The sequence below is a fragment of the Diadema setosum genome, chromosome 8 (assembly GCF_964275005.1).
Source record: "Diadema setosum chromosome 8, eeDiaSeto1, whole genome shotgun sequence".
Classification (NCBI taxonomy): Eukaryota; Metazoa; Echinodermata; class Echinoidea; order Diadematoida; family Diadematidae; genus Diadema; species Diadema setosum.
In genome coordinates this window covers 376,363-401,256 of record NC_092692.1, presented here as the reverse complement: position 1 = coordinate 401,256, position 24,894 = coordinate 376,363, and the positions used below count along the sequence as shown (strand labels likewise).

Sequence of the window (24,894 nt, the reverse complement as noted above, 5' to 3'; positions counted from 1 at the left end):
AATTTCTTTCAAGCCGTGCGATGTTAGAGTTAATGGTGATGATCTGAGTGTAGAAAGGAAGCGACTTCTTTTTATCTGGTTAACGAGCGAACGACTGGTTGAAGCAGTAAGATTGTGAATTTGGTGTGAATGGAGGACATTTCCCTGGCGAATGTTGGGCGTGGTATGATTGAGTTGCTTGTTTTTATATCTTGTGTTGTATTCATGTTGTACATTGTTGTACATTTTGTTTTCAATACGGTGTGTTCTGAGTTGCCATGTTAAGTCAACAATGTGACATTTCAAATGATACCCATGACAAAACATTCTCAAGAAATTATAATGCAATATATTCCATTTCATAATGCCATTCTAATCGACACATCATGTTTCATTTTTGTCATATTGACAAAGTTGTGTAAGTTCATTTATTCAGGCATGATCATGATGATAATGATTTTCTGTTTCTCTCCACCCTGATATATAGGGTGCATAACTAGAAATAGGTTTACTTCTTTGGACACTGAAAGAGAGCAAAGAAAAAAGTACCGGAGGATTCACGCAAAAAAACACCAACAAACACTACAGCTAAAAACCAAAAAATTATTTTCTTTTACATCTCAAGATCATATCCACTATGAATAGAGGCGTTTTGAAACACAGCTATAAGACGATCTCAATCTTCTTAAACCTCTGAAAAAATCATATAGGGCCTACATTCATAAAATCTTTGGTGTATACTTGTGAAAGTTCCGACGGACTTTGTTATACACAACAAAGTTACCTTCCAAGTCACGAGGCCCAAGCATGAACGATTGATCAATGTTTGTAACTTTCAGCATTTCTATTGCTCCTTTGTTATGCACTCTATGATCGATGCGGCTAATCGACCTCTATCGATCTACCGGCCGATTCACGGGAGAGCCGTTATTCAAAACCTTTTTGCAGGCCTATAGGGGCTAAGGAGTATAATACCTCCTTGGTGGAGAACAAACTATTCTCACGAGCATCACACGTGCATACTACGAGAGCATGATCAAATTACGTAACATCTTGCTCTATGACCCCAAATACTGATCGTTTACCTACACTGTACCGGTCAATAATTGTCTGCTCTTCAATAGGCCGCCGTTTCATCACCAAAGCCAAAATATTAGTAAAACAGCTCATTTCCTCTTCATTTTCAGTCTTGTTTACATCATTCAGTCCCGTTTTGTTTTTGTTTTGTTTTGTTTTGTCTACTCCAAGGCGAGTTTGAAGAAGGAGTTTGATACTGTTTTTATGCTTCATGTTCAATTGTCACACTGACGTTGCCAATTTGAACTCCACTTGTAAAGGGAGTGCAACTTAGACGACAATCTTTTTTTAATATTTTTTTTCTAACGCATGTGCTGATGGAGAAACGTGCTGTGCAGTGATGCTGTAGACAACGTGGCTAAAATTACGGTGTTGCCATCTCAGTGACTAGTAGAAGGATGACGATGATGAGAACGCTGCTGATAATGATAATGATAATGCTAATGATAATGATAATTATGTAGTTTTATGGAACACAAAATCAAATGTTTTTATCGTTGCATCGCAAAGTATGTTTGATAATAATGTTATTTCATATTGTTGGTGAGAATGATATAACTTCAGTTCAGTTCAGTTTATTTCATTTGTGAGAATGATATAACTTCGTTTTTGTTCTATTTGTTAAATCATCGCTTTGCTTAACTTCTCTCTTTTTTCCCCACTAATTTTCTTCCTCATGATAGCATGAAGTCCATGTGAACCAAGGAAATTCTATAACTTTCAATGATGTTCACAAGTTGTGTTTGGAGATAGAAGATTCATTGCCCTGATTTACCACCTCCCCCCCCCTCCCACGCACACACACACATTTTCGAGCATTACTGAATCTGGCATGACTGCAAATGTGAAATCATCTGTGTGATGCCCATTACCTTCTGTAACACAAAATTATATAATCTTGACGTGGAAATGGTATATCAAAAGTTTTCCTAAAATCATTCAATCCATCATAAGAAGTGTGAAATCTGATTTTAGAAACTTGTATCTCTGAATATGCTAAAGCCGTTGCTCTATTTACAAGACACTGATCAGCGGCGGTCTAAAAGAGGATTTCCTATTACTACGCATATCTTATGAGGCAATTACAGAGCCAGTCTTCTCTTAACATGCTTAATGTTGGTTGGTTTTACAAAGCGTAGTGACTGCAAATCAGATTTACATGGATGAACAAATGCATATTCCAGAAACACCGTCGGGTAAATGGGAACTTTTGTTGTCATGATGCTCCCTTAACTATTATTTTCCTTCAGGAAAATTTATAAAAGCTGATAAAAGCAAATAATGATGGTGATTAAAATGATGTCAATGATGATGGAAGCAATGTAAACAGTAATCCTGATAACAATGGCGATGACGATGATGGTGATGGTGATCAAGATGATGTAATTAACATTGACGATGACGATGATGATGGCGATAATGATGATGATTAGTATTATGATGATGGCGATAATGATGATGATTAGTATTATGATGATGACAATGACGATGAGAGTATTGATTACCATGTTCTGTGATGATTGCAGAGGTGGAAGTCAGATGATGACTGTCTATGATGAAGATACTGTGATAGCTGATGAGGTGGACGTAATGATGGTGATGGTGATCATGGTAGTGATAATGATGATGATGATGAAGATGATGATGATGATGATGGTGATCCTGATAGTAATGTAAGTGATGGTTGGTGGTGGCTTTACAACCACTCTTTCTGTCAAGGCTGTAGCATGAAGAATATCAGTTAGAATGAAGAAAGTGATAGCTGAGTCAGGGATAAAGCGACATTAAATCATAACTTTCTTGAGGGAAGATGGAGAGCTACACATTGAGCACAGATAAAACAACACAGAGAAATTAGATAAAATTATATGAAGCTAGGAAGTGTGAGAATATATAAGAAAGAACTCAAACATCCAAATTAGAGGGACCGATTTAGTTTATGGGACATTATTATAAAAAGATATTCGAGCAGAGAAAGAAATAATTCTTAATGAATTTTGTTGAAAGAAAATGATTGACAGCAGTTTGAGATCAAGTAGTTAATGCTTCATAACCAGTAAGGCGTTTGGACGGCACTAAGGAATCTAAGAAAGATAAGATTATTAAGTGTAAACGGAGAACTCAGATACTCTTCTCTAGCACTGTCATTATCTTTTCTAAAAGAAATTATTGATGTTTTCAATTCTGTTAACATTAAGAAAGATTAAAAGATAATTCAAGCATACTTTACATATTGCACAGGAATTTAAGATTTGATCGAGAACAGAGAAGGCAGATATTGACACAAGGTTTTGATTTAACTCCACAGTACGTGTGCAAGGAACCTCGGCCGTGGAACATGTCCTCGCTCCGACCAGGGATCACTTTGATGGTCCCCTCGTCCGCACGGCCATACCAGGGCCTATGACATCGGTGAGTGGGTTTGATAGTTGTAGGGCAGTTAAGCCCTCAAAATCATGAGAATTGTGCAAAATTTGACTAAAGCATGAAACTTTCACCAGTGTTAGTACATACCATAAGATTCATTTTAAGATCGGGAGGTAAGTCTGACTTGACCTCTGATGACCCCAGAGGTCAATGAACTTTAGATATCAGAATATTGATGTTTGGAGGCATTTGTGAATGATAGGCCTAGATCTTGGTTACGCTGCACTAAATATGCATTTGTACTACAAATCTTCCGTTTCCACAGGGCATTGACAGGTTTCTACCTTTGACTTCTGATGACCTTTAGAGGTCAATGACCTCAAAATACCATAATATTGATCTGTGATGTTATTAGTTAATGATAAACATGGTTAAGATGTGCAAAACAAGCATATCTGTTTTACAATGAAATTGTCTTCATATTCCAAAGAGCACAGACAGGGCTCTACCTTTGACCTCTGGTGATCTTTAGAGGATGTACAAAACAAACATATCTGTTTTACAATTGTAGCCCATATGGCTACTAGCACATAAAATAAAAAATAGAATAGAATAGAATAGAATAGAATAGAATAGAATAGAATAGAATAGAATAGAATAGAATAGAATAGAATAGAATAGCAGTCTCGGAGACTCCAGGGGAGCGTTCATGAAAGTTGTTATGTCAGCTCTGACAAGCCTAACGCTAACTTAGGTAGACAGAAATAACCATCTGTTTACGATATGTGACGGCTCGCTCGACGTGACGCCACGCGACGTCGATCGATCGATTGAATTTTGCAGGTCCCGCGCCGCGGGCCTAGAGAGTGTTCCGGAGTGGTATAGCGCCATCTCGTGCCTATTGGATAAGATGAATATATGTTGTCAAAGACGAATGATATTTGAGAGTTGAACGTAGTTGAAAGACGAACAAACCTGAGGCGGAATAAATGCATGAATAAGAGTCGCACAGATCAAGGGGTTTGGAGTTGCATAGATACGAGCGCCATCTCGTGCCATGTTAAACAGACGAACAAAAAGACATCTAATGAAAAAAAAGGAATATAATTTAAAAGATGAATAAATTGAAAAGATAAATAAAAAAGATGAATATAAGAAAAAGATGAATAAAATTAAAAGATGAATATAATTATGAAAAGACGAATAAATAAAAAAGATGAATATAAATAAAAATAAAAATATTGAAAAGATAAATGAATTAAAAAGACAAAAATATTGAAAAGATGAATATATTCCATAGATGAATACATTAGAAAGATGAATAAATAAAATAGATGAATATAGTGATAAGATGAACATAAACAATGATGAATAAATTCAAAGACGAACATAGAAAAGATGGATATCTTAGAATGACAAACGTTATTAGAAGATGAATATATGTGTTGAAGATGAATAGACTACATTCAAAAGATGAATATATTTCTTCAGAGATGAATATAAACAATTTCAAAAGATGAATATATTTCTTCAGAGATGAATATATTTCCTCAGAGATGAATATAGATACAAGAGATGAATATATTCTCCTTTGGCTTGCCATACTATGTCATAGTACGCATGCAGAAACGTTCCGCAACCGCCGATCCTATCCGCGTTGTGCGAGTAGGCCTCATTAAAAACAAAATGTTATCTGTTTATTGTGAATGCCTATACCAAACCAAGAAAAAAAAAATCTAAGCAAGCTATTTCTTCATTTCTTAAATAATTTCAACGACAAACATGTTTTTACGTTCTGATAATGTCCCTTTAACTGAATTATATTATAGCCTCATACTTAAATTGCGCTCGAACAAGTGGCGCGAAGAAATGAATTACTGTACAATGTATTAGCTAAATACCATGCACACATAGTTACGTACGAGTCGATCATCTGGAGCCGTTGCACAGACAGTCACGGTGTGATGCGAGTAGCCTTTATTTAGATAAAACTTCAAATAATAGTTCAACGAAAGAGCATGATAATACTGTAGTTATACATTTATAAGAGACTGCTTGAAGTGGGAAGGAAGAGAGAGGCAGGTTTTGCTGGTAGGGTACAGCGTGGATAAACATGCTTTTTCAATGAGCTTTGTTCTGATAAGAAATGTTACAGCTGTACTTCAAAAAAAAAAAAGAATGTTGCTTATAGTCTGCAAACAAATTGTTAATGTGTATCAACATGCAAGGGACTAAAATGAAGCAATACATGCTGATTTCATTGCATTTATTTCATTTATTTATTTCATTCTCATTTTTCTTTCACCAAAACATAACACAAAGTAAATCAAAAATTCAATCATAAGCATGTATACAAAGTATGACAATCAATGGTAATCAACAAACTAATAAAGATATGCACACACTGGAATTACAAAGTTATGTTTGAAGGGTAAAAATGAGAGGTCCACTAAAAAGCATTGCTTGTAGATTGTGGACCACTCTAAAATATCTTCAAAAATACTTATTATAATTACAAGTACATAATACATTATACAAAAAATAAATCAAAATGAAACAAACAACAGAAGAACGAAGTACTTTTTTTTTTGAATAACAATAATTTATCTAATAAAATTTGATGGGCGCTGCCCCATGCTAAAATTTAGTAACTGAGATAAGGTAATATTAAAGAAAATACAATGTTAACAAAGAAGACGATGGAATGTGAAACTTAAATCTGTTAATAATACCAACATTACGTGAAATTATTTTACTTATGCTAATAATAATGAGGCCTCCACGAAAGTTTATCATCCACTGTGATACCAAGAAATTTTATTTATGGGATACACGTTCTAATCGAGTATCATAAAAAATAATATCTGTGATTAATATTTCTAAGGATTTAAAAAAAGTATATACTTAAATTTCTGAAGATTTTATGAAAATCTTATCCACTGAGTTACTTTTTTTCAATTCAGAGTTGACGGTGTCTACGAGAGTAACTGAGTTTTGATGAGAAAAGAAAACATTTGAATCATCAGCAAAAAGTATAAATGAGAATATGTCAGATGATTTGCAGAAGTCATTGATATAAACAATAAAAAGTAAAGGACCTAATATACTACCCTGAGGGACGCCACATTTAATAAATTGAAAACCTGAGTTATTCTCTTTCAGAGATACATATTGTTTTTCGGTTCTCCTGAACCACTCCAAGGCCTTGCCCCGTATGCCATAATGAGACATATGGATTAAGATTTAATATTATCATTTAAAGCTGTTGATTTAAAGCTGTTAAAACTCGAGATGAATAACATTTTCCTTTGTATCCTTTTCTCCTTATTTTTGCACTCGCAGTCTCTTCTTTATTTTTTTTTTCTCCGTTAGCCCACAGCTTTTACCCCTTTTACTTTTTATTTATATAGATTCCATTTTTGGGTACATTAAACCATATTTCTGTCTGTTTCCTGTCAATTCATGTTACAGGTAGTTTACTAGCTGTTTTTCATTTTCTTATCTCTTTCAATTTCTGTCTATCCCCTTGCCACTATTGGCTTCACACCTTATGTGCATTTTACTATGAACCAATGCTCTGTGGAATATGCATACATGCTTTGATTATAACTTCAAGGCGTGATTTGTACATGATTAAACTTTTAGGATTAAACCAATGAAGCCAAACATCAATATTTGTAATCTTACACAAATTTTGATATTCTAACAGTCTGACCTCACATTGTCCTTAGATGTCAAAGTTGGATATACACAGGGTAATGACCAATGTTCTGTGGAATGAGAAGACACTTCTATTGTAGCATAAATGCTAATGGTATAATGCATGATTGCACACCAGATATACAGTTAACCATTGAATATACGTCAAATATCAATATTCTGATATTTTGAGGTCATTGACTTGTCATAGTCCTCGGAGGTCAAAGGCAGAGACATGAGAATAATTTCCTTTGATCTAAGGAAAAGGAAAACGATTTAGTTATAACACAAATGAATTTTTAGGACATCGTTGTCATGTTTATCATCAACCAATTGCACCAAATATCAAAATTCTGATAATTTGAGGTCATTGACCTTTGGAGGTCATCAAAGGTCAAAGGAAGAAGCCTGTCAAGGATCGGTGGAACATTGAGGAAATTCCACTGTAAACAAACAAACAAACAAACAAACATGGTTTTTAGTACATCATTGCCGTGTTTATCATTAATCAGTGACAAAACATTAATATTCTGATATTTTGAGGTCATCAGAGGTCAAAGGTAGAAATCTGTCAGGGTTCTATGGAACATGAAGACAATTCCACTGTAACAGAAAATGAGTTTTTAGTACATCATTACCATTTTAACATTCATCAATGACGCAAAATATCTATTTTTATCAAATTTTGAGGTCATTGACCTTTGGAGGTCATCAGAGGTCAATTCAGACTTACCTCCCGATCTTAAAATGAATCTTATAACATGTACTAACACTGGTGAAAGTTTCATGCTTTTGTCAAATTTTGCGCAATTTTTCGGCTTTTCTGCTCTACTATAGGGGATAATGACGATGATAATATTTGTGTATGCGTTAGGTTTATTTAGGTATTGATGCGTGTTCATGAATGTATTATCAACTTAGATTGGCAAGACAATGTAGAGGAAAGGTTCCCAAGTCAACCATTAAAAACGATTCTCGTCTACAGAAGGCACGAGTTTCAATTGTTAAAGAAAAATTGTGTCTCACTGCGCTGAAATCTCCAGGGTTATATCAGAAGGGTGGTGTTCTTTCTTCCGAAGGTTTAGGATAGGCGCACAAGGTGAAAAAAAGTCTAATTACTCGCTTTGACGACCATATTTCTTTAGCATTATGTATAATGCTGTTTTAAAGTACAGAGGCTCTGATTAGAGTTCCAAATGTGTCCGGATGTGTCCTACTGTTCGATAATGAATTTTCTCTTGTAAGAGGAATAAACTCACTCAACCTATACCTCTCATGGTAAGTGGATGAGTGACATACTGATCTCACCTTTTAATAGTAAAAGACACGCTCACAGACATGTGATAGACAAGGGAGGGAATGAGCATGAACACTAAAGGTCTTGTGATTCGCCCTGAGTAACTAGCAGTAATCAGTGAAAGGTATTAACCCAAATAAATGAATAAAAGTAGATGAACTAAAAAAGGCCTGTTGACTAGCCTTGTAAATTGTAGAGTATAATTCGGTTCCACTTACGGTTCATATGTTAACATTTTTGTTTAACATTTTATTCCACGTTTTGCAGAAACACATCAAGCACTTGGATGATGTCACTAAGGTAAGCTCATGTCGTGCAATATTTTGTTTGTTTGTTTATACTTCTGAGAAAAGAAATAAACTGAGAATGAAGAATATACTAAGCATTCTACACACCCATCTCCAGCAATTTAAAATAATTACCTCCAACATTTGTACAATCTAAACAACATCTGCCCACAGGATTGTCTTACCACTTTCACTAGCAACCTCAACACTGCTATAACCATCATTGTTATGACAGGCTCTCATTGTTCCCTGGTCTCTAGAATACTTACACTATGGAAGTGTTTGCGGATTACCAGGCCAGCCAAGGAAACTACTTGGTGGATGTGGATGGAAACAGACTCCTTGATGTCTTTGGTCAGATCTCTTCTGTACCTCTAGGTAAAGATTCGATGTACATTCTTATTTGGTCAGATCTCTTCTATACCTCTAGGTAAAGATTCGATGTACATTCTTATTTGGGCAGATCTATTCTATACCTCTAGGTAAAGATTCGATGTACATTCTTATTTGGTCAGATCTCTTCTGTACCTCTAGGTAAAGATTCGATGTACAAACTTATTTGGTAAAATCTATTCTATATCTCTAGGTAAATTCAGCTCTCAAATCTGTTCCCTTTATTTGTCTATCTGTATGTCTGTTTAACTTTTTCTTACATTTGGTCTCGTCTGTCGTAAGATCTCTCTTACTTTCTCCGAATAAAAAGATACATTATTATGCAAGATAATTTCGTTGAGATAACTGAAAAGGTTAAGAGTATGACATATTCAATGATCTTCTTCTTGTTTGAATATTCTCGAAACACTAATCAAGTTCAATGCTAATTTACTAAAGTTATTGAAGTTATTTATACAACATTCTGTGTCTCTTTATTATATTGAGAGACTGTTGTAGTTTGTGAGGATAATGTCCTCGCTGCTCACGAACAATACTAATTGTCATCAGTATAACATCAATCATTTCAGCTCTCTTTTTTAATTCCTTCCTTTACCAGGATACAACCATCCGGCCATCATTGCGGCTGTTTCAAATCCACAGAATTTAGTAAGTCAACATCATTTTTTTATTTTTTTGCTCTGTCAATATAATGATTGCGTAACATCATGGTCATGTGACCAGCTAACGTGCGAGCTGCTCCTGCTGACACACACGGAAAAAGCAACGTCAAATTTGCTCTGATATTTATCAAAATTGAAACTTTCGTGACTTTGTCATCAAAGCTTTTGGTTTAAGATTGATTAACAAGGAAACAATTATTGCAATGATATGGTAATATATTTTATATTTTAGGATATAATTTATATTTTAGGATTATTTTATGCAATATTTTTGGAAAAAGTAGTATCAATGTCTATTTAATTCCCCGTGTGGTATGAAATTTTAGTTTTTAAATCAGTTATTTATGAGGAAAGCCAAATTCGAAGAAAAACAAAGAAAGAAAAAGAAAAAAGTGAGCTATTAGAGGCTGCAGTTTTTATATTTTAATCAGAGGAAAACTAGACAAGAGACAAGAATGACTGATTCTGACATGACGTCATTGATGCACTCTGTTCCCATGTCCCTCCAGGCAGAAATCGTAAATCGCCCGTCGTTGGGTCGATACCCATCCGTAGACTACCTGGCCAGGATGTCCAACACTCTTTTGTCGGTGAGAGCATTGTATTTATCTGACTTACACAAAAGCTGCGGCTTGCAAGGAGACTTCTCCTCCCTGTATCCACTAACTATGACAGGGGGAATTGAGTGGAGCAAAAATGTTTTAGTTCAATCGCATAAAAAAGAAGGAATGTTAGTTTACAAGTGTACCTCAAAGTTAGAGTTGTGAAAAGGCTCGGACTCGTCGAGTTCCCATGCAGGGTATGCAGTTAGAACTATTTATGTGGAATTACTAGTCTAGAAAATTATCTGTGGTTGTCTAAACTTTGTCTACTGCAACATAAATCTTGCAACATATACATTCTGGCGCATTGTTAGCACATACATTTTATACTTCATACTTATACTTTAACAGCCTTTTCGACTGAATGAAATCTTGAATGATGCTACTTTGACAGGGTTGATAAGAAATCTTGTTCGTTTTTCTCCTCTCCACCAGGTGGCTCCCCCAGGCCTCAATCATGTGAACACACTGATGTGTGGAGCATGCGCAGTGGAAGCAGCTATTAAACATGCATTTCTCTATAGCTCGGTATGTTTGTCCTACTCCTTATGCAAATGTAACACATTTTACATTCATCATCAATCATCTTATTAAACATTTGCAATCAAATTCGCGAACAATTTTCAATATCACAAAGAAATTTCGATTATGCTCTTTTTCCTTTTTCTTTTTTGCGACAAGAAAAACTTCTTGCGACATTGAAAGCTGTTGTGGCGAATTTAATTGCAACTGTTTAATTGGGGAACTCACTGAGCTACGAATGTTTACGAGCGTAGAGAATTTTAGGGAATTTCAGGATTCGATAACCGTTGTAATCAAATTTGTGAACAACTGCGATCAAATTTGCAAACAGTTTTCATTGTCGTAAACATTTTTCTTGTCGCAAAGAAATTTTGAACATGACGAATTTGATTGCAACTGTTAAAGAACCCTGGAATTCTCTAGAATTTGCAAACATTCGCAGCTCAGTGAGATACCCCCTTGAGGAATTTGATTTAACTTTTTTGTTGTTTTTGTTTAAGAGCAATGACGAATCTTGAATTCATTGAAATAATTTGCAATGTTCGCAAACACCAGCCGTTCATACACAGTGAGATACCCCCTTTGCACTCTGCCGGACACTCTGTTCTTTCACCACTGCCATAAAAATCATAGTAGGCCCTACATAATGTAAGAAGAGTCGGAATCATAAAATCTCAGGATGACACTGTAAAATACCTGACGATATCCATCTATTTCTCTCTCCCTCTCTCTATTGTGTGTGTGTGTGTGTTCGCTTATATTATACATAAAAGGATTTCGCCTTCGGTCAAATGAGTTATAATGTTAGATTGACATATCACTGTGCAATGTTTTGTTTTGTTTTGGTGAATGTGAATTTTGTGGCACTGAAACGTAATTCAAAAAAAAAAAAATAACAAAAAAGTGTGGTCCGCACGTATGTACATATTGTGTATGTATGAATGTATACCCATGTAATGTGGAAGCTATATAAAGTGGGGCAGATATGTGAAAAAGATGCTCACATCTGGAGAGAGTGTGAAATTTTGGTATTTTGGTATTTTTGGGCATAGATTTCATCTGGTTCACATTTAATGTTCTTTCTTAAATGTTATTAATGATGGCATCAAATGTTTCTTTTTTATTTCTTGGTGCACTGTTCAGAGAGATGCTCGTGGTACAGCCCTACCCACTCAGAAGGAGCTGGAATCAGCCATGATGAATCAAGTAAGACTCCTTTTTTTTTTTTTTTTTTTTTTGCTTATTCAATCCTTTTTTTAATCCGTATCCTCGCTCAATGTGCACTCACTACATGCGGCAATGTATTGATAGTAACCTATTTAGCTTCTTTTGAGTTTGTATAACGCGTGTATATGTGTGTGAGAGTGTATGTATGTGTTCTGTGTGTGTTTGTCTACAACGCTTGGAAATACTCGTAGTTAAAATTCTCTGGGAGAAGAGGGCAGTAATGATAAATGAAAGATAGAGAGAGAGAGAGAGGGGGGGGGGGGGGAGGGGGAGAGGAGTGCCTTGGGCGAGAGCAAGAAAGCAGCGGAGACAGAAGGAGTTTTTAGCTCTGGTTCATACGATAACTGTAAAAGCAATATCCCATAGATAACCTTAACCTCTCTTTCATCAAGAATCAGATTTCAGCATCACTGAGTGAGCTGCTAAAGGGAAAAATCCATTAATGGGATAGATAGAGACTGCCTTGAATGTATATTATTCTGTTGATATTTAGTACATTACCCGTTGATATTACCTAAATCATATTTGAGGTATAATATATACCTTGCCTACCAAAAGACCCCCGTTTCCCTATCTATGTAATGTAATTCGGAGTTAATATAGCGGAATAAATCAAACCCTTTTTTTTGGGGCGCAAGCCAATAACGTAAACACCTATTGACCCATAATGCAACAATGTACCATGGGGAAGTGCATTATGCAATCACCTCTGTACACTGACTGTGTTACATCGGTTGAGGTATTTTTGGATGGACAAAGAAAAAGGGAAACCTGTTGATAAAATCCAGTGTTAATACAGTAACTGTTGTCAGTATTTTACTCACTGAATTTTAACGTCTTAATCAATTGCACCCTCTAGAGTCCGGGTAGGTCAAGCTTCTCGGTTCTTACCTTCGTTGGGTCTTTCCACGGCAGGTCGCTTGGTAAGTAGGTTTGTATATATATTTTTTTTATTAGCTTATAGTTCGCGAGCAATGTACACAGTACAGTAGCACTACTATATTTCCCGTCACAATAACTCCAGAAACTCCCACGCTGGTGACCACGGTCACTCTGATTGCACGAACATGCGCACGAACATGCGCACGATGTCATATAGTAGTTATTAGAACGGGAGGAACGGGACGCGAAATATTTTTTCCGTACATGGAAACGCTATAGGACATGAATTATTCATAAGATGAGCTGAAAGAATGAAATGCGCATGCGCATGGACTTGGGACAATGAACGCCACATGCACATGATGCTGCAGCGAGCTAGCTAGCTACTAGTACCTGTGTATGAGTGTGTGTGTGTGTGTGTGTGTGTGTGTTGTGCACAATCGACCAATATCTGCTGCAGCTGCAGGAAACTGCACTGTCGCTCGCGATCCAACACACGTCTCATTTTAATCGCACACACGTAGCCCTCTGTACACTGGATATAATCACGCTCACATACAGTATAACTTCTAATTGACTAATTGGTTTGAAAACGTAGAACTAGACTCTACTGAATTTCGATCTACTGTTATTACTTTACATGTGGATTGGTCATGATCTTATCGTTGTATTTCGAAAGTGCACTCGCGATGCTCGAGTCACTGGCATGGCATCACTGAGAAGTCGATTGTGAATGCACATTCGCTTCATAGCCAAGTACGTACGAAGTAGCCCTACTGTTCTGTGGTAGCGGTTTATTTACGAACGAATACGAGTACCCGATCGACAAAAAAAGGTGTGCGAAAGATTTCGGAAGAACTCTTATTTGGCCATTTATGCATGTACGAATAGTGGTATACGAATAGTGGTAATGTGGCATCAATTCCATGCCTGTGGCTGTAGTTCAGGTTGCAGCTTGTAAAGCTGTTCATTTCACGCGAGCTGCGTATGTACCTGCTTCCAACAATCGACTGCACTTTCTTCGAACCCTGCATGCTCGCTCATGCTCGCCACGCCAGCTGCCCTGGCTGCGCTGACAATCACGATGCTATCTGCTCCCCGCATATTTACCAGCGGGGTTCCGTAGGGCGCTCATAAGAACTGCGAATCGTATGTACTGTATGTAATGTATGATTGAGGGTACCACCTATCGTCACCCTAAGGATCTGTAGCTTGTTTATTCCAAAAGTATAAAACAAATTCGCCTAAATCTTATCTCAAATATGCCATAAGTACTGCAGTTTTGAATGTCGTGACCATTTTTACGATCGGCACCCCCTCCCTCCATAGGTAATACACGTGAATTTCACAGCCATGCGTCGTTACCGTGAGCGGGTGTGTAATTGAAACGTGTTTAGTCTGGTTTGTTATTTTGTTTGTGAGTTTGATTTTCGTTTCTTCGTTTTTATTGTTTTCATAGCAAATGGCACTTTAATCCCACGCGTACATTTCGTTCTATACGCAAACAGCCATGATTCGCAGGGTGCCGATGTCAAGGTACCCTGCCGATAGGTGGTGTACCCTTACCATACACTGTGTGTACTGTACAGTATGCGAGTCCGTTCATTCGCGCTTGCGCACTTCCAATTTCAGCTCAACTTATGAATAATTCATGTCCTGTAGCGTTTCCATGTACGGAAAAAATATTCGCGAACGGGACGGGAGGCGGATATTAGAGAAAATGGCCTCAGAGCGAGACATTTTCTCCGAAAGCAAGGGAGTTGGATTGTCTGTTTGTATGACTAACTGTTCCAAGAGAAGGTGTCCGAGCAACATGCTACGAGGACCGTTTTAACAGTCAGAGTTAAAAAAAAAAAAAAATGCGCGACGTTCATGGGGTAATTTTTGTTTGAAGGGCTCTGTTTAAAGTCCCGTTCGCAAGCCGAGAAAGTGCGATTTCTCCGGACTTTACCGAAATAATCCGAACGAGCGCGAAAAGTGTTAGGATTAATGACGTAAGTGAAGGGAGCTGTGCACGTACACGAACACGTACCAGAGCATTCACAGCGTTCACTTGTGCATTACACAGCCCAGATAAAGACACATTTCTAAATCACCGTGAAAATGACCGAGCCCGAGCCTGTCGATCCCCTTCACCTTGAATTCGAGGTAGAGGCTTCTTCGTCAGATTCTGGTGACTCAGAGAACGACAATGGAGATGTTGGAGAGGTTTTAGACCACGAAGATGAGGAAGCTGAAGATGAAGCACAGCTGCATCTCCTTCCTTACCAGGACGAACCTGCCCCTCGGGACCCCGGTAGAGCGGGCGGAGATGGCGGTGACGGTGATGCTCAAGCGGCAGTGGTAGACACCTCCCGCTTAGATTCGACGAATTGGTACGTAATTCAACAAATCACTTTTGACAATGTCAGTTTCAAGCCCCTAATACCGATACTGTTGCTTGTTTATTCTAGTCAAATTTTTAGAGACACAACTACTTTGTATTTCAAAGCCATCTAGTGTGGTCTAGCTGTGACTTGTGAATGGATGTAAGCAGCTTCGACTCTACCGTACCGAGCCGAGTTGGACGAGTCAACTTGCTTCGATTCAGTTCACCATGCTAGTGTAGGGACTTATTTTGAACCATTTATTATCAGTGTTTCCCCCTTCTGTTATAACATGTACCACCCCTCTACTCACCAATACATCAACCCACACTACATACATATTCACATCCACATGCATCCACGCACCCCACCTATCACAGACACACCACATATCACATGACATTTTCCCGCTCTTTTCACTTCACATCCATTGGTCCCTGTAATACTGAAAACATGCCAAAATCACCCAAGCCTACACATCATTTACATATTATGAATATTTAGCTGTAACCTTTGTTTCCTTATTTGCATGTTTTGTTATGTTGATTCTGTATATGAATATTCATGTTACAACCTGGATTTTCATGTGAACTCATGCTAAATTACAAAGAATAAACTGGCTACAAGTTAGTTAGCCAGGGGACTCCTTCCAGGTACCACGTGTGTGCTGCTCTAGTCTGCTGTTGGTGTACGTGTGATGAGTGCTAGAGAGCTGAGAGAACCCGAGCCTTACAACTGGTGGCAGCGGTGTGTTTTTCTAGCGCTCTTTTCCCCAGAGAAACAGGCAGCGTTGACCAGCAGCCACTAATAGCCAAATTTGAGGCTATATTTTCACCCTTCTTCGATTTTTGGCATTTTACCGTGCTTCATGTGAATTTTGCTCAGCTTTGAAGGATTTTCATCGCACTTTGTTGGATGCAGTTCAGCACACCTATACTGAATTTATACTCCATCCTGCTGTGATTGAAATTCGCCCTTCATCGTGAATTACTTCACTTTTGCCAGGAGTTGGCAGAATTTTGAGCAAAGTGGTGATATTTCGGAAGTGTGTTTTCACTGTGAATTCTGGAAGGATCAATTCTACTCTGCTTGGAGTTCGCATGACTGTGTCTACACCGTGACTCTACAGCAGTTGAGAACACCCAGTATATACCTGAAGGCAAGTACCTCATCACTGCAACACATTGTGAGGATAGACACAAGAGTGAATTTTGATAGAGGTGAGCCATTCAGAGTTGTTTCCCCCCTGGAATTTTAACCCTTTGGGTGCATGAGTTGGAAGACTGTACTACATTTTCTCTGCTGTATGAATGCTGGTTTCCCGCTTCTTGTTGCACTCTCCTAATACTTACCTTCTGGTACGAGACTTGTGATGAGGTTGAGTGGACATCCTTAAGTGCAGTAAGACTGAAAGCATTGGATACAGTACAGCTATTTTTGGTCTCCCTACTTCATTTGGCACACTTTTGATATGAGTACATTCAAACTTGATCTCCCCGAAGTCTTCACGGGAGAAGATGGAAAGAACTTTGGGCAATGGGTACGTAGACTTGAAGTCGCAGCTGAAGTCCTTCCCCAGTCAGAGAACAAGCTTCATCTCCTGCTCCCAACTAGATTGGCAGGTGCAGCGTTCACTGTGTGGGAAAGTATCCCAAGCTCAGATCAGAAAGACTACAACCTAGTAAAGAAGAAATTGGCAGCAGTCTTTGGGAATACCAATTATCTCACAACATTCAAATCATGCATTGACGCACGCAAGAGACGGGGAAATGAATCCCTCGAAGTGTTTGCAGCCGCAATTACCACACTGGTAGAGGAAGCATTTCCAAACTATGATGCTGCAGGCAAAGAGGGTGAGAAGTTCAGACGATTTGTGGCAGGTATTGACAAGGCACTCCAAATTAAAATCCATGAAATGGGAGCGACAACATTTGAAAACGCACTTGACATCGCTGTACGGGTGGAAAGAGCAAGTAGCATTGGCAAGACAGCATTGCAGCCAGACCAAGTAGTCGCATCCACATCTGAGAAAGAGGATCACATGTTGCTAAAGCTTGAGAGAGTTTTACAGCGTTTGGATGAAGTTGAACTCAAGCTGGAAACACTGCAACTGAAATCCAGCCTTCATCGTTCTGGAAGTCCTCACCAGCAACCAACCATGCCACACACTTTTGAACGACATTCCAGACCGAGACACAGATATCCCAATGACCAGTGGTACCAGTCAGCTCGGTCATCCAGCCCACAAAGATCACCCGGCCCAGGACAAGTACATCAAAGTCATTTCAGGTCACCAACCTCGCATTACCACTCACACCATCATCGTTATCGGTCTCCAAGTCCCCCTCCATCTCACCACAGACGACAAGATTTCAACGAACATTGGAGTCCACAACCCAGGTCAAGCCCATCTAGACACAGATCTGATGGGAACAGAAGATCATCGAGCCCCGACAGATACCAATCACAGAGTTCATACTGGGAACAGTACTCCAGGGCACCACACTGGCAGTCATCACAGGGTGATAGACATCGGCAAGACAGAACAGAGCCTCGGTATCCTCGCATGAACCACAGTCCTTCACGAAGAGTACACTTCGATGACCAGGGAAACGATTGGTAGTTGGTGATGAGGGTCAGTCATCAACTACGTCAACACAGAACAAACAGACCCAAACCCAAAATCCAGCATGCCAGCCATCCGCTATGTCTGTAGATGACACACGAGGCAGATGTCATCCTTCATCTCCTCCTCCGTACATCCCAGCGATTGTGGATAACACATACACTTTGGCTTTTCTTGATACTGGTGCCCATATATCACTGATAAGTTCAGACTTCTACTACTCAATTCCAGAGAGACAACGAAGTCCATTGCAGAAGGCCGCAACCTCAGTGTCATCAGTCACAGGCGAAGCCATCGACACCATTGGCATAATTTCACCGACTGTACATCTTGGAAACAGAGCCATCAAACATCTGTTCTTTATTGCAAGGAACATTACTCACCCCTGCATTCTTGGATGGGATTTCATGTCAAAACATAATGCCTGCATATCCACCCTTACCTCAACATTCTCCATGCCAGATGTGAGTATTCCACTCGTCGATCGCCATCAACACCAAACTCCATTGACGTGCAATGTTTCGCTTATCGGGAAGGCAGTCCTCCCTGGAATGAGTGAGACTCATGTTCATGGCCGACTGGTACCATCACAGCCTGACATCATCCCAGGAGACTACGATGGAATCTTTGAGCCCTCCATCCATGAGCATCTTTCCATAGCAGGTGCGCGGTCCTTATCTCGACCACAAGACGGTGTCATCCTGATCAGAGTGATAAACCCAACACCAGATGTGGTAGAGATACCAGTTAAGACCAACCTTGGGCAATTCCATTCGATCACAGGAGAGGAAGGAGAGGAGTACGAAGTCGTAAATGATGTAGTTGCAGTCACACAACCGAACTCTACTTTCCAAGCTTCATCAATGCTCACCAAATCAGACCTGACCAAGGCGGAATACGAAAAGGCTGAATGTCTACTTAACTCATGCTCAGACGTTTTCAGCACCTCGGCAGATGATATTGGACAGACAGACTTGACATACCACACTATCACAACCTCAACCAACAACCCAGTGCGGCAAAGAGCATACCGAACTTCACCCACCATGAGACTTGAAATTCAACGTCAAGTTGATGATCTGCTCAGACGAGGCATAATCGAGGAAAGTTTCAGCCCATGGGCAAGCCCCATCGTGATGGTGAAGAAAAAGGACAACACCTTCAGATTCTGTGTGGACTACAGAGCACTGAACGCAGTCACTGTGCGAGATTCCCATCCAATCCCTCGCCAAGACGACTCTATCGATGCCTTGTCCTCATCGTCCTACTTCAGCGTCATCGACCTCTCATCTGGATACTGGCAGGTCCAACTACACCCTGACAGTAAGGAAAAGACAGCTTTCACCACGGGCACTGGCTTATATCACTTCAACGTAATGCCTTTCGGACTTGTAAATGCACCAATGACCTTTCAACGCCTGATGGAACGTGTCCTCCATGGATTACATTGGTCTACATGCTTGGTGTATCTGGATGATTGTATCATTCTTGGCAGAAACTTTGAGGAACATCTTGTGAACCTCCGCGAAGTTCTCCAACGGTTCAGAGAGGCAGGACTCAAGCTAAAACCGGCAAAGTGTCAGCTCTTCAAAAAGGAAGTGACATACCTGGGTCATGTGATCAGCCAGACAGGAGTTCTACCCGATCCAGCCAACACCAAGAAAGTGTCAACATGGCCTCGACCAACAAATCCGACTCAAGTAAGATCATTTCTTGGACTTGCATCATTCTATCGTAGATTCATCTCTGGTTTTGCTCAGGTGTCATCCCCTCTCACAGATCTCACCCACAAAGGAAGGCAGTTCATCTGGACAGATGAGTGTGAAGATGCCTTTAACCACCTAAAACTGGCCCTCACAAGTCCACCACTTCTTGCATACCCCGACTTTGGCGAAAAGTTCATTTTAGCCACCGATGCTTCCCAAGACGCAGTCGGAGCCGTCCTTTCTCAGATGCAGGAGGGAAAGGATCGAGTAGTTGCCTACTACAGCCAGAAGCTGACAGAGACACAACGAAAATGGTCTACCTATGACAGGGAACTCTGGGCAATTGTGTCAGCAATTCGTCATTTCAGACATTACCTCAGAGGCCAGGACTTTACCATCATCACAGACCATCGACCCCTCTTGAGCTACAACAAGGTCCCAATCCAGGACGACTCATCTGGGCGCAGAGCGAGATGGATAGTTGAGCTGAATGCCTACAAGTTCACCATTACACATCAGAAAGGCACTGCACATCAAAATGCAGATGCCATGTCACGCCTACCAGAGCACTCTCCACAGGCCATCAGTATGGTAAACACACGGTCCTCCACACGAAAGTCATCCACACATCCGCCAGACCAACACGAGACTCAACCACAGGCAAGTCAAATGACATCCAGTACAGGGCCAGAGAACTTCATCCTCGACAACCACTATGCTGACTTGAAATACCAACAACAACATGACCGGGATATTCAGAGAATAATCATGTATATCAATGACGGACATCATCCAACGGTGAGAGAAGTTCGTCGACAGACCCCTCGTTTACGGCGTCTCATGTGGCAATTTCCACGTCTCGTCTTAGAGAATGACATCTTGTATCGAAGACGGCAAAACAATTCAGGGTCAACTACACTACAGGCAGTTATACCAGAGTCTCTAGTCCCTCAAGTCTTGGAAGAGATCCATGGCAATCCATCCTCGGGACACTTTGGCACCCAACGCACGCTACATCGGGCAGAATCAACATGCTACTGGCCATTCATGCACAGAGACATAAGCAACCACTGCAAAGCATGCATCGCCTGCGAGTCAATCCGACAACCAAATCCCAAACACAAAGCCCCACTCCAGAACATCAAGACTGATCACCCCCTTCAGATGGTCTTTGCCGACATTGCCGAACTCCCAACTTCACGAAATGGTTACCGCTACATACTGGTTGTCGTCGACCACTTCAGCAAGTACACCAACATCTACCCCATGCGAGACCAAACAGCCCAGACAGTAGCCAAAATCCTGTTTGAAGAGTATGTCAAAGAACATGGAGTTCCTGAATCTCTTCACACAGACCAAGGAAGGCAGTTTGAAGCCAGAGTAGTTCAGGATCTCTGCCAAAAGCTTGGTATTCGGAAGTCACGGTCCTCACCATATCACCCCCAAGGAGCTGGCATTGTTGAAAGAGCGAACCGAGTGATAAAAGATCAACTTGCAAAGTACATAGCAGGCCAAGGAGGAGACTGGGACAAGCACATACATCAACTCCAACTAGCATACAACACCAGTGTCCATGCCAGTACTGGTTTAACGCCATACTTCATCATGCACGGGCGTGAAGCAAGAACCCCAGCCACTACCACATGCCCAGTTATGACTCAACCATACGATTCACAGCACGAGTATGTCACCGACATATGTTCGCGACTGAAAAAGGCCTTTCAGTATGCCCAGCAGAATGCAGACAAAGCCCAACACCGTCAGAAAAGAGACTACGACACATCTACCAGAACCATCAGGTATGCACCAGGAGATCTCGTTTGGCTACACGATCCTGTTAATGCAAGGCATAAACTAGAGCCAAACTGGAAAGGACCATACAGCATCATCGCAGCATCACCAGACAGCTTGGACTACAAGATAGTCGACATCCACAACCAAAATTGGAAGAAATTGGTTCATCACAACAGACTCAAACTGTTTCGATCCAGAGCCTTTCTACAGAGTAAAGGATCACCAGTGTCACATCCTCCTTCAGGTGACCAGAGTAAGCAACAAAATAGCACCCCAGCCTCATCACCACCTGTAAGTGAAGAGAGGAGACCCACAATTTCCTCTCCACCATATACTTCACTTCCTGCTTCGATAGAGGTACCATGGTCAGCCATCACCCCAACTCCAGCTAACCAGTTCCAGCCCCGAGATGATCAGCAGATTCCAGGTCAACGCCAGGTTCACCCAGCCGACCAGTTCCAGCCCCGAGATGATCAGCAGACGGCAGGTCAACACCAGGGTCCCCCCGGCAGAGACGAGACTGACCAACAGCCTAGGTCAGACTCGGCTCCACGACATCAACGCCATGACCAATCCATTCATCACCAGGCGGCAGACGATTCTGACCATTCGTCACGGTCAGAAGAGTCTAACACACAGCCACCAATCCAACCGGTTCGACTTCGAGCTGAGCCAGACGATGCTGAACGACCACGCCAGCAGGCCAGGGGGCAGCAGACGCACCACCAGCCCATCCAGCACCTCAGACCAGGCCAGATCAACCTACCTGAGGGACGAGTACATCGCCACCAGCACATCCAGCACCCCAGACCCAGCCAGATCAACCTCCCTGAGGGACGAGCACATCCCCTTGCCCACTGCAACCAGGGACCACAACCTCCCCGGGAAAGCTCCACCGGCCTGGAGGTCGACGATCACCAAGGCAACATCCCACCACAACCACCCCGGGAAAGCTCCACCGGCCCGGACATCGACGACCACCAAGGCAACATCGGGCAATCCACACCGCAGCAACGGGTATCTGGTGAAACAGCGCACCAACCAACCGCAGCCCGAGCACAGGGAGAAACCAGGGAAAGACAGGTTACCCAGACTCGTTATGGTAGACAGATTAATAGGCCGCAAAGATTTCGAGATTATGAAATGTGAGATGTTTGGATTTATCAGAAGGATTGGTTAGATTTTGCCAAAAGTGTAATTACTGTGATAATATGAAGTTTGAAGAAAAAAAAAGGTAGAAAATAGGAACATTAAGGTGCATTAGTTTGTTTATGTTAAAGTTGTTAGCAGTTAGTTTTTGAAGGCAGTAAGTGATTAATGGTGGTTGAAAAGCACTATTAAAGTGAGAAGAGTATTAATTGTATTTTGGGTGTATATAGAGAGATGAACCAAAACTATTGATTTTATTTTTGGTTTTGAAATTTATATAAGTATGAGAAACGCCACAGGAAGGTAACTGGTGTAACATAGATGAAAAAAAATAAACAAATTAAAATTAGAGTAAATGATAGTATATGAATTGATAGTGTTTGTATAGCACAGTGTTTGTATAGTGCATAACACAAGGTGATATTATTTTGATGTGTTTATATGATGAAAGAAGTATGGAAAAATGGGTACGGAAAAGAGAATTGATTAGTTATGAGAGGTAATTTAATACATATGTGTGTAATTTAGTAAAAGTGGATTAAGTAGTGTTGTTAACAGAAACAGAATATTGGTTGTGAACAGAAATGGAATATACTGTTGTGAACAGAAATGGAATATACTGTTGTTAACAGAATATAGTCGTTAGGAAGGAATATATGTTACTGTATATTTTGATTAGGATAGAAAGAAGGAAGATTAGAAGGAAGTGATGAATAGGGTTAGGGTAGGAGATAGACTGAGAAAGTGTATTTATACGGGAAAAGTGATGTTTAGTGTTATAGTATATATTGTATGTAGATTGGTGATTTTGGAAGGAGGATAGAAGATGAGTAAGCGCAGTGGATAAAGTTGATTTTAGAAGAAATAATAGTAGTTCGAGATGATGGAAGGAGTATATAAAGAAGAAGGAATTGCGTTTTTGATGTGATCAGTGTGATCAGTTTGACAAAATAGGATATATGTTTGATTTCATTTTTTTGGAAAAAAAAAAAAAAAAGGTATAAGAAAATGAGGACATTTTATTTTGTAAGAGGAAGACTGATTTGTAGGGACTTATTTTGAACCATTTATTATCAGTGTTTCCCCCTTCTGTTATAACATGTACCACCCCTCTACTCACCAATACATCAACCCACACTACATACATATTCACATCCACATGCATCCACGCACCCCACCTATCACAGACACACCACATATCACATGACATTTTCCCGCTCTTTTCACTTCACATCCATTGGTCCCTGTAATACTGAAAACATGCCAAAATCACCCAAGCCTACACATCATTTACATATTATGAATATTTAGCTGTAACCTTTGTTTCCTTATTTGCATGTTTTGTTATGTTGATTCTGTATATGAATATTCATGTTACAACCTGGATTTTCATGTGAACTCATGCTAAATTACAAAGAATAAACTGGCTACAAGTTAGTTAGCCAGGGGACTCCTTCCAGGTACCACGTGTGTGCTGCTCTAGTCTGCTGTTGGTGTACGTGTGATGAGTGCTAGAGAGCTGAGAGAACCCGAGCCTTACACTAGATATAGCTTGCTCGATTTATTTTAGGCCTACTGTTTTTATCATCAAATCAATTAAACATTGAGTAGCAATCTGAATTTTGGTTCTGAATCGTGTGAGGATTAGCCCAGGGTTATGGTTAGGTTTGGGGTAAAGTTTGAAGTTTGGCTTACTAGTAGTACACAGACTTTCCACCGGAGCAATTAATGTAACTTATGGATTTGACGGATTTGCACTGCATGCAAGATTGGGGTAGCTTCCTTGAAGTTATTATGTAACATTTGGATCAATTCGCACACTAAGAGCAATAGTATTTTAATTATAAATTTGATAATCAATGATTGCAATGTTTTGTAGGCCTAAGACCTACTATTACTAATCAAATCATGAGACTTTTCCACTATCATTTCAATTTTACCATTAGTTAAACATGTTTTGTTTTGAAATTAACTATGATTGTTCAAAATATTTTTTTTCCTTCCAGCCAGGGGATTGTGTGTGCTGTAGGGAGATTGCTGAGGTGTCGGATGAGGCAGATCGTGATGACATGATCTGCATTACAACCGCAGATGACTACCATGCTGCCATTTTAAATAGTTCCACACTCTACATTGCTTGGCAGCAGTTTACGGAGCGATGGAGGCAGCAAGCTAGGTCATTTGGAGACCGAAATAATGAGTGAGTGCACATGTATAGCTTTGCATCAAAAATCATGCTTCTTTCAAACTTAGAAAAAA

At 40.0% G+C, this 24,894-nt stretch overlaps 2 protein-coding genes across 4 annotated transcripts in view; both read left to right on the top strand.

Moving 5' to 3' along the window:
- The first annotated feature begins 2,598 nt into the window (after nt 1–2,598).
- The window catches only part of LOC140231680 (4-aminobutyrate aminotransferase, mitochondrial-like), a 40,815-nt gene continuing 18,519 nt past the window's right edge, over nt 2,599–24,894 (top strand). The window contains exons 1-8 of the mRNA XM_072311834.1: nt 2,599–2,667; nt 8,687–8,719; nt 8,967–9,084; nt 9,698–9,751; nt 10,275–10,351; nt 10,799–10,891; nt 12,029–12,091; nt 12,972–13,035. Coding sequence (XP_072167935.1) covers nt 2,599–2,667; nt 8,687–8,719; nt 8,967–9,084; nt 9,698–9,751; nt 10,275–10,351; nt 10,799–10,891; nt 12,029–12,091; nt 12,972–13,035 — 571 coding nt within the window. The remainder of the gene's footprint in view (nt 2,668–8,686; nt 8,720–8,966; nt 9,085–9,697; nt 9,752–10,274; nt 10,352–10,798; nt 10,892–12,028; nt 12,092–12,971; nt 13,036–24,894) is intronic.
- LOC140232331 (uncharacterized) lies at nt 13,480–24,781 on the top strand. 3 transcript variants are annotated; one of them, XM_072312462.1, is made up of 3 exons: nt 13,480–13,554; nt 15,063–15,369; nt 24,642–24,781. In XM_072312462.1, exons 2-3 carry the CDS (start codon nt 15,098–15,100, stop codon nt 24,706–24,708), a joined length of 339 nt encoding a protein of 112 aa, XP_072168563.1. In that variant the 5' UTR covers nt 13,480–13,554; nt 15,063–15,097; the 3' UTR covers nt 24,709–24,781. The 3 variants fall into 3 exon arrangements, with proteins under 3 accessions (XP_072168563.1, XP_072168564.1, XP_072168562.1); XM_072312463.1 differs by lacking the exon at nt 13,480–13,554 and adding an exon at nt 14,125–14,143; XM_072312461.1 differs by lacking the exon at nt 13,480–13,554 and having other exon boundaries at nt 14,880–15,369.

Excerpts from the sequence above, each read along its gene's own strand:
- LOC140232331 (XM_072312462.1), top strand. The coding sequence starts at position 15,098 with ATGACCGAGCCCGAGCCTGTCGATCCCCTTCACCTTGAATTCGAGGTA. Across the intron at positions 15,370-24,641 it reads CGCTTAGATTCGACGAATTG|CCAGGGGATTGTGTGTGCTG; the intron begins GTACGTAATTCA and ends TTTTCCTTCCAG.